Source organism: Hetaerina americana, unplaced genomic scaffold (genome assembly GCF_022747635.1).
Source record: "Hetaerina americana unplaced genomic scaffold, ioHetAmer1.1.p SCAF_9, whole genome shotgun sequence".
Taxonomy (NCBI): domain Eukaryota; kingdom Metazoa; phylum Arthropoda; class Insecta; order Odonata; family Calopterygidae; genus Hetaerina; species Hetaerina americana.
In genome coordinates this window covers 19,238,084-19,250,944 of record NW_027287538.1, presented here as the reverse complement: position 1 = coordinate 19,250,944, position 12,861 = coordinate 19,238,084, and the positions used below count along the sequence as shown (strand labels likewise).

General features: G+C 35.0%; 1 protein-coding gene across 1 annotated transcript; it reads left to right on the top strand.

The window, feature by feature from the left end:
- Positions 1-354: 354 nt before the first annotated feature.
- LOC139699088 (maltase A1-like) lies at positions 355-12,861 on the top strand. The gene is made up of 10 exons (XM_071598096.1): positions 355-1,014; positions 1,173-1,349; positions 1,429-1,592; positions 3,329-3,454; positions 4,081-4,307; positions 5,564-5,762; positions 6,303-6,477; positions 7,626-7,818; positions 11,758-11,907; positions 12,664-12,861. The coding sequence occupies exons 1-10, from the start codon at positions 489-491 to the stop codon at positions 12,746-12,748; spliced, it is 2,022 nt and encodes a 673-aa protein (XP_071454197.1). The 5' UTR covers positions 355-488; the 3' UTR covers positions 12,749-12,861.

Below are 12,861 nucleotides of genomic sequence, written 5' to 3'. Positions count from 1 at the left end.
TAAATAAAAATAGGTGATAACTTACGTTTCACAATCGCAATTAAGTGTGAAAATTCTGGCATAATGATTATTAACAAGACTATTAAGAGTGAACGGGTACCTGGCCATGGGGTAAAATTTTACGGGAATTAGAAATGCATCGCACTGATAGTTAAGTAAACAGTTGAAGAAAGCAAATGAACGATGGGTTGGTAAGAAAGAATCTCAGAAAATGAAGACACTCGAAATTTTCAATGTTCTTTAATTAATATACATATTTAACATGCCATACATTTGGAGATTTAGGAACTGGAGAGGGGGTTGTGCATAATCGACGTAACAGCCATTTCGTCACACGAGCGCCACCGGATGTGTCGTACTTTCCGTATTGGATTTTTGGGTTGACTTAGAGTTGGGCGGAGCAAGGTTGAAGCTTGTTAGCACTGCGATAACCGTGGTGCTAGGATATTATCATCTCCCGTTGACCACAGATTAGCGTAAGAGCGATAATGGATGGAGATAAAATTACTCCTAAAGAGTCAGATGCGACTGAGCTCTCTGAATCTGGCAAATACAATCATTTGCCCGAAGAAACTGCGACAAGCGACATGGTAGGCCATAAGGGAAATGAAGCAGAGGAAAAAAATTCCCCTGAAGGTGGGAAACTTTTGACTGGTGAAGATGGTGTTGCCACTGAAGTAAAATTCATTTCTGCTTCGGGAGACACTCAAAACAATGGAGACGCAAACATCAGTATTGAAGCTGTGAAGTTGGCATTCACCGGAATGGGAAAAGAAGAGTTAATGAAGTTTGCCAATGATCCATTCTGGATTCGTCTCCGTTGGTTTCTTTTCATTCTATTTTGGCTTTTGTGGGCAGCAATGTTAGCTGTAGCGATCGCTATCATAGTGATGGCACCTAAATGTGCTGCACCTGCTCCCAAAACTTGGTGGGAAGAAAGCCCATTGTACCAAATCCATGTACCATCTTTTAAGGACGGAAGTGTGAACAGTAATGATAAAGGGGATCTCAAAGGTAAAATTTAGCATCAATGATTTTGAAATTTTGTTATCACGCCCTCCCCATCCCTCATAGTTCTTACATTGTAGATTCTCCCTCTTCTAGCTTTGGCTGTATTTTTGTATTTGAGAGTAAAAAATTGGGTGACTGATAACTGAAATTTTTTATTCCAGGCATCAAAGAAAAGATTGATTATTTCGTTGATTTGGGAATCCAAGGAATTTTATTATCTCCGATCTTCACCGGTAGTGCAGACTCTCCTGACCATGTTGAGAATTTCATGGATATTGATCCCGCGTTTGGCACAATGGACGATTTTGTCTCTCTTACAACAAAAATGAAGGAAAAAGGTAAGTAATTAGGCAGGCCAAAATGTGGTGCTTCATAATTGTTCAGAGCTTGTACACTACTCTTAATTTTTCATTGCAGGCATCCATGTAGCAATCAGGTTTGTGCCTAATCATTCCAGTATCAAACACCCATGGTTTCTAAAGTCGTTGAAAAAGGAGGACCCCTACACCGATTATTACATCTGGGCTGAAAGAAAGGGCACTGACACTGATGGCCATACAGCAATACCTCCTAATAACTGGGTAATTGTTCATGTTCCATTCCTCGTAGCTTAAGGATGTTATGTATGTCAAGAAGTGGTTTTTCAAATCAATTTCGATGGCGAAAGTGTGACCGAAGATGGCTCTCTAATGATTGAAGTAGGGGTGCACTGGATTGCATCATCTCTATGTAGGACATTATTGATTATGGTCATATCTCTCACACAAGTTCCAAAAGTGGTACCGTTATATTTTAATGGTTAAAATATCTGCATCCAATTTCCATCCTTCCATTCCAATTTTATTTGAGGCCTCATTTGATATCTCTTTGCTGAATTTTATTATTGCCTGAATAGCATTGCCAAGGTTTGAAAATATGGTTGTGGGAAAATAAGTGATACCCTTTTACCCTGCAAATAATTAAAGTTAATTGCGTAGTTAATTGATTTATATCTAAACCTTATGAATGAAATAACAAAAATAATGAGTCCATTGTGTGAACTTTCGATAATTCATGAAAATTGTTTTGAAGGGCATGGTTTCATGGTGATCTGCTTTTTGTTATCCAGAAATTTGAAAATCATTACATCTTGTTTGGAACTGGTCCCTAATTTTCCATGGTTAACATCTTCTCCTCTGATTATATTGTAATAATAGTAATATTAATTACTTGTTAAGTGTATAATCAATCTCATCAAGAGCACAATACAAGAAAAACAGGTTTATAAAAGGAAGATTAGTAGCATTGAAAGAAATAATCATCTACTGATTATAAAGATTTTGATAGTCATGCGTACATCACTGATCTGAATTTGGCAGTGCTAACTCTGCTTGCAAGTGGTGGTAGATAATTAAATAATTTAACTCCTATGTTTGAACTGTATTGTTGGGATTTAGTTAACCTGCATTGATTTATGTATTAAATATTTTTTCTCTATGTTATAATCATGAGTTTTATGTAATACTAGTTCACATACTATTGTATTAAGTTTTTGCAAGGTTGTCAAAAACATTTCTAAGGGTGTGTTTTGCAGTCTGGGGTTGATATAATTTAAATTAGGTTTTGCCTGGCTATATCATTGGCGTGACATTCCTATTGCAGGCTTGATTTGATGTGTATAATTCAGCACCTTTGCTGCTTGATTATCTTGCATACCTATTTGAATTTCTCAGTGGAGGACTATTCCTAAATAATTTGGGTACGGTTCGGATTGACAGATATTTTTGTGATTTGCAAGTAATACTCTGGCTCATTTCCTACATGTCAATTTGGTTGCCTCTGTCCCCAATTAGTCTACGTACTTTATGCCATTTGTGAACCCCGACCAGTGTTATGATAGTCCTTCCCCTATCCATTACACTTCATAGAATGACGTTCTTTGCAATTAAAAACAACACGAAATAATAATTGATGCATGCCATTACATAAGGCTTTAAGGTAACAAGCTCGCTTATGCAATGCAATGACTAATGCTTTCTCCTAGCTTTAGTTTTTAATGTATGCGATCACCATTTTTATTTTGACAATTTTATTTTTTCTTTGTCTTATTTCTATTACCCCCTTCCTTGAACTACTTCATTAATATGGTGGATGGCTTATATGTTTTGATTCTGACAGCTGTGTAGAGGGTTGAGATTTATATCTAACTTAAAACCTGAGGTTGTGAGTTGGGCATTTTGTCAACTATGCTTGTCTTGAGTTGATTGCTAATGGCTGTGGCATAATTTGTGATTGTAGTAATGAAAAAATGTACTGATTTTTAAATTGTATTTTATAGGTCAGTGTGAATGGAGACTCTGCTTGGGAATTCAACTCTGAAAGAAATGAATTTTATCTCCATCAATTTGGAGCTGACCAACCAGATTTGAACTTCCACAATGAAAATGTTATTCGTGAATTTAAGGTAAGTAAAATCTTGTCACATTTATTAAATTCTCGTCCTTATCCTTCTAAATATCTTTCGTTACTGAATGAACTGCGAGTGACTGATTCAACTTCACATACAATAATATATATACATATTTGTAGTTCTTTCATTGGGATTGTATTAAATGTTTTTGAGGTTTCAATATATTCAAATTGGCTGGATAATGGATTGGTATTACTCCATACTTTCAGTTAAATATCCAGCTTTGGAAATGAGGAAAAATTGTAGATTTTTATTCATGTATTCACGTCCCTAATAAAACTGCTAAATTGGGTTTTGGTCTCTTTTAAATTATAAAAGATGTATTTGAGATGGAATATTCTGAATCCTCTTAATGTTTGAGTAACTTGAGATAGTTTTTTTGTCCCCAAAATGGTATTGCAGTAAGGAAATTCATGAGCTTTAAGCATCCAACATAAGGCACCGTTGTGGTCACATTGCTTTTTGTGGTTTCTTACCATGTATCATGACCTCCCCATAAACGTAAAAAATTCTAGACTTTTGATCCATAAAAGCCTTTCCTAAATGTCCCTTATTTCATTGGCAGGTAGATGTTTTAGATATTTGTCATACCACATTTGTTTCTCTTGGTTTTTGTGCAGGAGATATTTAAATTCTGGATTGATAAAGGTGTGAGTGGATTTGTATTAGACAAAGCTGACTTCCTCCTTGAAGATAAGGAATTGAAGGATGAAGCCATCAACACCCATTCCAAAGAAACCCATGCTGAATATGGCTTTTATAGCCATTATCAAACAAGAAATCTCAATGGAACGATTGATCTCCTTTCTTCATTCAAAACTCACATTAAGAATCTCACAGATTCAGGGTAAGTTTTTGAACTCATTCTGATGCAATAATTATATAATAGTAATGCTAAGTATAATCAGTTGACCCTCTATGAGTAATGTGTCTGCCTCAGCTGTTAGTCATGACAGGAAAATAGAATCCATATCCCACATTTTCCCTTTAATCTGGCATTATCATACTTGTCAAATGCTCTTCATCCTTTAATACGTCATAATTATTAAATAAACATATATACCGAGACATACCCAAACATAATCTCTGAAAAATAAATCGATTTTTTCTCAGCCTAGTCATAAATGTCCCAACGTCACTTGAGAAAGGCTCTAGGATATTTTTTTGCTAGAGCAGCTTAAAAGGGAATGTGGTTTCCTGCATTAGAAAAATGCCTTCGTAGCTCTGTCTTACCAGTATGGTCTTTCCTCTCCAGATAAGACTAGTCATAGCCTCACCTAACGAGATACAACCTGGCAGTATGCACTGCAAGAAACTCTTCTTTGCGTCTTTGTATTTCTTTTCTTTCATCCTGCATGTTTAGTTTTTTAGTCCCCCTGCCACCTAACACTCTCCCCTTTTATCTGAGTTTAGAACATTGCATGACCAATCAAAATATTTTCCATTCTCCATTCATGCTTCCTTTGGATGTTTCCCAGCAACAATCTGTCTCTCTATCTCCTCCTCTTATGCCATGGCTAGTACTTCTTTGTTTAACTTTCTATCCTTCTTTGCACTCCCATCTGATATACCTCTAATCTTGCCTCTGTTTGTTAGTATGGCAAAACAAATTATTTCCTAAACTTATGATTTCAGGAAAGTTCTTTCCCAGCTCAACTCTCGGGAAGGTCTCATTTGTGGAATTCCTGAACTTTTGGGATTCTTCTCATCCTTCTTTAAATGATTGGTCATTCACCCAACAAGTTCAAGCTTCTCCTGGTTGTTTCCTTCATGTTTAATAAAATCTCATTGAGTTTGCAATTTAAGTGCACGAAGGAAGAATCAGAAAGACTGCATTTCCACAGGAAAGAATTTATCACTGTCAACTAGTTTATCTACACTTTAACATCATCTGGTGAAGCACCTGGCACTGTAGCATCATTCCTCAGGTGATGCTATAGTGTAGCAAAACTAGCCAACTGTAATAAATTCTTTCATACGAAAGCAGAGTCTTTTTGATTCTTCCTTCACGCAGTGTAATGTATTTTTACGGAGTATCACCCTCAACTAGCTCTCAAATTTGGACATTTTTTAAAATTTATTTATTTCATATTTTCTTTGCAGGATGATGGGTATCACAGCTAATGTTTCCTTGAACAATTTAATACGGTATTATGGTGAGAATGGCACAAGTGGTGTGGATCTCCCATTCTACAATGGCATCACATCCTCTCTCAGCAAGAACATTGACGCGTCCATTTTAAGGGACCAAATTGATCAGTGGCTCTTCGCAATTCCCAACGAAACCTGGCCAAATTGGGAGGTAAGATAAAAACATTTTCTTCTTTGTATTTGACAGCAGTATATTATGAACTCAATGCCGCGGACAGCAATGTGTTATTCAAACATTTAGACACAGTGGAATTGAAAATATTTGTCCAAGGCATTAGGTTCATAGCTCAGATTTGTAGGTTTAAGCTGTAATATACCCTCCTGCTAGCCCTAAGGCCTTCAGTTCAAGTCCGGGTTTGTGAATTTTCATTGTCAGCTCTGGGTTTATGCTCTCTAGGAACCTTTATGGAGGAGCCAAACATGCATACCAAAATGGACCATCATTAGTTTTTGAAAGGAAATTGTGTGGGATTATCAGAGTAAGCGCAAGACTCAAAATCCTCAAGGCAATAAATAATGTGCAGTCCAAATACTATATTTTTTATCTAAAAGCTTATTCTTAATACAAAAATTTAAGTGCTAATAAACAAAGTACCCTCAAATTAATGTTAGGAAACCTATCTGGGATTCATTTCAAGTGCCAATTGGTAATTGAAGGATATATTTATCTAATCCTTATCACCTTTTTCAGATGGGGAATGACTATGTTTCCAGATTGGCCTCCAGGGTCTCGCCTGAAATGGTTGATGGGCTGCATATGGTATTTATGCTGCTCCCTGGAACTCCTATCACTTATTATGGAGATGAGCTGGCATTGGAGGGAGATGCTCATCTTCGGATGCCGTGGAGTAACTCAACAAATTGGGGTTAGCTGCTGAATGTTTTTTTCCTAAACATAATGAAATTTCTTATGATAAACAACTTTTGAGGAATAATTTTGTTTTTGAACTGGCATTCCTCGATCAAACAAAGTGTCTTAAAAAAATCTCATATTTCAGTGCTATGTTGAACAGGAATAATTTTGTTTTAAGTGTGGGATTTAAGTTGCTTTATAATTAAGCAACTTTTAAATTTACTGTTATATAAGGGGCAATTAGATTTGGGCAATTATTGTAAGCATCAAATACAATGACATGCCATCCATCATCTAAAGCCTATTTTGGCACTGCTGACCCTGAAGATTTGACATTTAAAAATATGAATTCCTTGAGAAATATTCTCTGAAATTTTTTATATTGTAACGCAGAGGAAAAGTCATTTGGTGTGTGTTGTAAAACCTTGGTATCATTATCGTGCTTAATTCAAAATAGCAAGAGATTATCAGCTGAAAGTAGCCCAATGCTTAAAGCTAGGATCATGATTTTTAGCCTGGATTAATGAAAATTCGACTAAAATGAAATTTATCTTGAACTGGTCTTTCTTGAATATATTGTTTCCTTAGGTAATCATTCTCACTAACATTATGCATAATTACACATTTGTGTTATGCATATTTATGAGTGTACATTTAAAGGTTTCAAATTCCTTCTTTCCCTTTTTTAGAAAAATTGATATTGTCCATAAAAACGTGACTACTTTTTGTTAGGTCAGTTTTATCTATGGTTGTCTAGAAATTAAGAGGGATTCCTGAAGAACACCAAGATTAATGCCTACTACACTTCTAAGCCTTGCCTTACAAGAAACTAAACACCATGCTAATCCTCTGCATTACAATGAACCATTGTTCAACTTCACATACTTCCTGTAGTTTTGCCCTTTCTTTTTTCTGGCCAAAAAAGCATAATAAATCATATTGATTGATTATGCTCATTGGCCAGAGGAGGGAAAAAATACCTAATAGTAAGTATTTTTCCTTGTGAATCAGCTTATAACTAATAGGACAAAGTCATATCTGTATACCCTCAGCCCATGAGATGAATACCTCATTTTATAGTCCATGTAAAAAAGTGCATATTATGGACCAGGAAGAATGAAAATCAACAACAAAGATATTTACAAATTTTCTGTCTTTCAGGTTTCTCGGATGAATTAGATTATAACGTTCCAGCTGACTCTTATGCATGGACCAACGTTGAGAGGGAGCAGGCTGCTTCTGAGAGCCATTACAAGGTCTTCAAGGCATTAATTGAAGCCAGGACATCTCCATCTATCATGTATGGATCTAGGCGCATGCATGTAATAAATGAAACGGTCCTGGCATATAACAGGTAAAAAGATTTAAGTCTAAAAGATACATTTATTATTTTGTCCATGTTTATAATTCCATTTTGAGCAATTGATATAAATTAAACCTTCATTTATACATTTATTTTTATTGTTGAGTATTTAGACTAGCTCAATTCCCTCTTGAAAATCCCCTTTAATTGATAATCTTAATGTTAAGTTTTATCAGAAAGGTGTGCTTAAGATTCAAATGTTTGATTGTTACAATTTGAAGTTTGATCATGTTCTTTGCATTTTTCTAATCATTTGGTTATTTTTACATGTCTTACAAGGGTTTGGTAAGATAAAAGTCTCATATATTTCCTGCATGGTTAACACATGTCTATTGCATGACCTAGAGTATTTTTTATCATTGATACATAAGCGTTCATCTGGGCCCTTGACTCATTATGTATGGTATTTTGCAGTGGAAATGATTTTAGTTTTAGTTATGAGTTTATTCCATAGTTCTACAAAATCTTATTATTATACTATACTACCTTGATCAAAAATTTCCCGGAATTTATTCAGAAAATTAAAAATACAAGTTTATTCATCTAAATCTATATTGTCCCCTTCAAAGTAATCCCCATCGACTGCAACACACTTATGCCAGCGCTTGATCCAATCCTCGAAACATTTTTTATATTCGGTTTTCGGTATGTCCATCAGTGCTTCCTGCGATTTTTCCATTACTTCCTCTCGGCTGCTAAAACGCGTTCCCTGTAATGGTTTTTTAACTCGATTGAACAGAAAGAAGTCACAGGGAGCCAAATCAGGTGAATTCGGTGGCTGTTGGATGGTATTTGTTGCATTTTTCGTCAAAAAATTACGAATAATGATAGCACTGTGCGACGGTGCGTTATCATGGTGCAAAATCCACGAGTTTTCTGCCCACATTTCTGGTCTCTTTCGGCGAATTGCTTCACGCAAACGTCTCATAACGCCCAAATAATACTCTTTGTTTACTGTCTGGCCTTCTGGCAAAAATTCATGATGCACTACACCGTTGTAATCCATGAAAACCGTCAGCATTGCCTTCTTTTTTGACTGAAAACGACGTGGTTTTTTTGGTCTCGGCTCATTTGGTGAAAGCCATTCACTTGCCTGATGTCTGGATTGCGTGTCGTACTCATAAACCCACGTCTCGTCTCCAGTAATGATCCTTTTGATGAATGTGGGATCGGATTCAGCCTCGCAAATCATGTCTTTTGCGACGTCAACACGGTCTCTTTTTTGCATGAAATTGAGGTCTTTTGGCACCAACTTTGCTGCTACACGACGGAAACCCAAATCATTAACCACAATGTCTTGGGCGGATCCATAGGCAATGTTCAAGTCCTCCGCTATTTCTCTGATGGTTAATTTGCGGTTATTGACCAACATTTCTTTTCTTTATCAATTTTTTCACCGGCTTTCGATGTCGATGGTCTGCCACTGCGTTCATCATCTTCGATTGACTCACGACCACTTCTGAACCGCTCGTGCCACTGGTAAACGACCGTTTTTTTTAGAGAATCGTTGCCGAAACACTTTTCCAACATTTCCAACGTCCGTGCGCCACTAAATCCGTTTTTTACGCAAAATTTAATACAAGTTCGTTGTTGCAAATTTAAATCCATTTCTGCAATTGTAAAAAATCGCCAACACACACAGAGATAGATGTACTCTTGGCTACGTAACTTTTGCAAATGTCAAGTTATGACACTAAGATTTAAAGGGAATATCAACAACAGATGTACCAATTTAACAAAAAAAACAGAACTCAAATCGGAACGATGGGAGCGGCACACGGTGGTTATTCCGGGAACTTTTTGATCAAGGTAGTATATCTAATTTCCTTACCTTTTTGTTTATTGCACTTCATGGCAGCATAAGTTGAACATTATAGAAATATGAAATTATTTCATAATTTCAAGCAATATTTTGTTCTATTCAAAGTTTATTTCTACTACGTGGGCACAATGTTTAGACCAATTCCTCCAATAAACTCTATTACACACATGTAACCTGTGCTTGAGAATGCTTAAATTTTCCATTGGTATAGAGGAGCTGAAGTTTTTGTATCATCTGACTAAATGTGGAACACTGCTGATTCTAATTTTGTCATTTCATGGCACAAAATTGTATGTTCATAGGATTAAAAAAGGTTTCACCTCCTTTTTAGAAGTACAACTGGAATTAGAATATACTTATCAACTTTTGAAGTTCTTGATTGTGAATCTGGCCCTCAAATCTAAGTACAATATTGTGGACTGTAATTGGCACATCACTTGTTATTTAATCATTCAAATCAATTTGGACAATTTGGGTTTTTTCAGATTCCTAAATTGTGTGGCAATACTGTGGTATTTCGCTGTGCTATCATTCTCTGCTTATTGGAAATGCGTTTAATACTTTCATTTTCCATTCTCAGTGTATATTATTTCTATTATCAATTGTACAGCCACTGAACTGTGTTATCTCCCGGCATAAAACTTTTGATCAGAATTTGAAATTTTTAGTAAGATAATATCAGAACCTAGGGATTAGATAGCTCCCAAAAAGTCAACAGAGATAACTCTACCTGGTCTTACAGTTTCAGAATTATGTGTATTACCAATTTGCCCTAATATTCTCTTGTACATAATGAGGAGGATAATAAATTTTATAAATGTTTGTTATTTAAATGAGTCCATACAAGATAATTTCATGAGATATTCTTCTCCCTATCTCAAAAATCACACTATCCTTGTAGCATATTTGTGAAGATTACTGACATTATTTACGAGACATTTTTTCAACCTTTTTATTAGCAATAGTGGTAACTATTAATCAAGTATTAATGTATGTTAAATAAGTAAAATGAGGTATAGCTGTGCTAATGAATTTCTCAGTCTGGAATCCAATAATAAACTATTATCAGTAAAATACGATACATACACCGAATAAATTATGTATGGCTGTAATCATTTGAGTTATAGAATGTAGAGTATGTTAATTGACATCAACATGAGTTATCAGTGAGAAGATTGGTTTGTAGCCTCTCTTCAAGGTGTCATGTTCCCTGTCTCCCATCTCTTTATTCTAATAATTCATCTTTGGCCCTCATCTGTAGTTATTTATTATACCTGAAACTTTTTGTATTAGTTTCCCTCTCCTTCTGTTAATATTTTGTATGATTCTCTTTTTCGACCTCTCCGTCATTCTTTTATCCTATCAATCTTATTCAGTCATGCTTTTGAAATGTTACATTTCCATTTCATATAAGTTTTTTTTTTGCTGAAGCTGTTATTGCTAACTTTTCATTGGCATAAAAAGTTAATCCATGTGTAAGTTTTTACCTAACATTTACTTATGAGTATTAGTTACTTATTAGTATGTACTTATTATTAGTTACTTATTAGTATGTTACCTATGAGTATTGCTTAGTATATTTGTTTCCGCACTCATACCTTAAGCATCTTTTATATGATCTATCCTCCTTATTAATCATGTACCTCCCTCTTGCTTCTTCCATTAAGGTTGAATATATTGCTTAACCTTCAAAATTATTCTATTTTCTTAACATTGTCCCTTACTTATTTCACATTATTTTCTTCCATTTGATAATGATTTTTATCTGTAGTTTTTCACATGTTTACAGACATGCTCTATTTATTATCCCCTTCGCAGTACATTCCTCCTCTGTGAGGGAATTTATATAATCTTCTAAGGGTGGTGCTTGTCTTTTCTCCAAACAAATAAGATCTATATTCTTGCACTTAGCCTTTATGTAATTTCCTTAAATGCATGGCAAATATTGTTATTTATTTATCCTAATTCATGTATGTACGATATTGGTTGGCCTTTCACATTTGATTGTAAACATGAAGTAACAGCGAGGAATTCACACCTAATCCTAGAGTTGAAGAAAACCACCTATGCAAGAGACATCAGCTAACTGGAATATTTTTGTATTTCAGGGTAAAGAGTGGAAGTCCAGGATATCTGGTTCTTTTTAACACGGGTGCAGTGGAAGTGACAGTAAACCTGTCAGTTTTTCCTGATGTGCCTGAAGATGTAACAGTACTTATACGAAGTGTAGGCTTCGCCAATGAGGCAATTCAAATAAAGTGAGTATAGTTTTCAAAAACTCCTCGTGTGAGAATATAATGCTGCATAGTATTTTCAGGCTTTTTATCTGCCTTAGATTATAATAAATATATAATAATGTAATTATGTTAAAAGGCAATATTTTAAATTCCAATGCCAAATTATGTGAAGTTAGAAATTTTCATGGTAACAGAAGGGAAACTTTCTCACTGTCATATTAAAATTCTTTTCCCTTGTTTGTTTGACAAATGCCCCAGAACTCCTTCCCTCTCAATTTAACAGCACCAGTCTTTGTATTCTTTCTGTTGATGACTTCTGAAACTTTTCGCCAGAAAATTAGGAGAATTGTTCCATGAATGTAAATTCAGTAAAATGTGCTAAGTTTCTCAATTTTCATAAATTTTAAAACCAAATCTATGAATAATTCAAGTGATACCAGGAGTGTTAACATAACTTTGCTATTATTAGATGGATGGATGGAAAACTTACATAATCAGTGCCATTGTTGGTCAGTTGTATGTTCAATTATAAGTGTATTGCTGAATATTGGCTTGTCTCATCCCAGTCATATAGCCAAATTAGTAATGGGACATCGTAATGGTTGAAGCTCAAGTGATATAGACATTTATCGAAATGAAAGTATGAATTACTCATTGCTATGCGAGATGTTCTGCTTGTTTCATGATTTAACTACAGGTTTCTCTTTACGTACTTCCCTGTATGATTTGAATTGTTTTATTTTGTGGTCTGACAAAATATTTTTTATTTATTTTCAGAACTAAACTTCAATCCAATGCGGTTCCAATGCCGTCGCATGATGCATTAGTTTTAACATATGTTCCAAATGATAAAATGGAATAAAAAAGAATAATTGTCAGTATTTAATGAAGTATGGCTAAATGCATAACTTAAATGACAAGAAGAATCTCAGTATAAGAGACATCTAGCAACAATAAATGACGCTTAAGCATTAA

Coding starts and splice junctions, on each gene's coding strand:
- LOC139699088 (XM_071598096.1), top strand. CDS start 489: ATGGATGGAGATAAAATTACTCCTAAAGAGTCAGATGCGACTGAGCTC. Junction 1,593..3,328: donor CAATACCTCCTAATAACTGG/GTAATTGTTCAT, acceptor TGTATTTTATAG/GTCAGTGTGAATGGAGACTC. Junction 11,908..12,663: donor AATGAGGCAATTCAAATAAA/GTGAGTATAGTT, acceptor ATTTATTTTCAG/AACTAAACTTCAATCCAATG.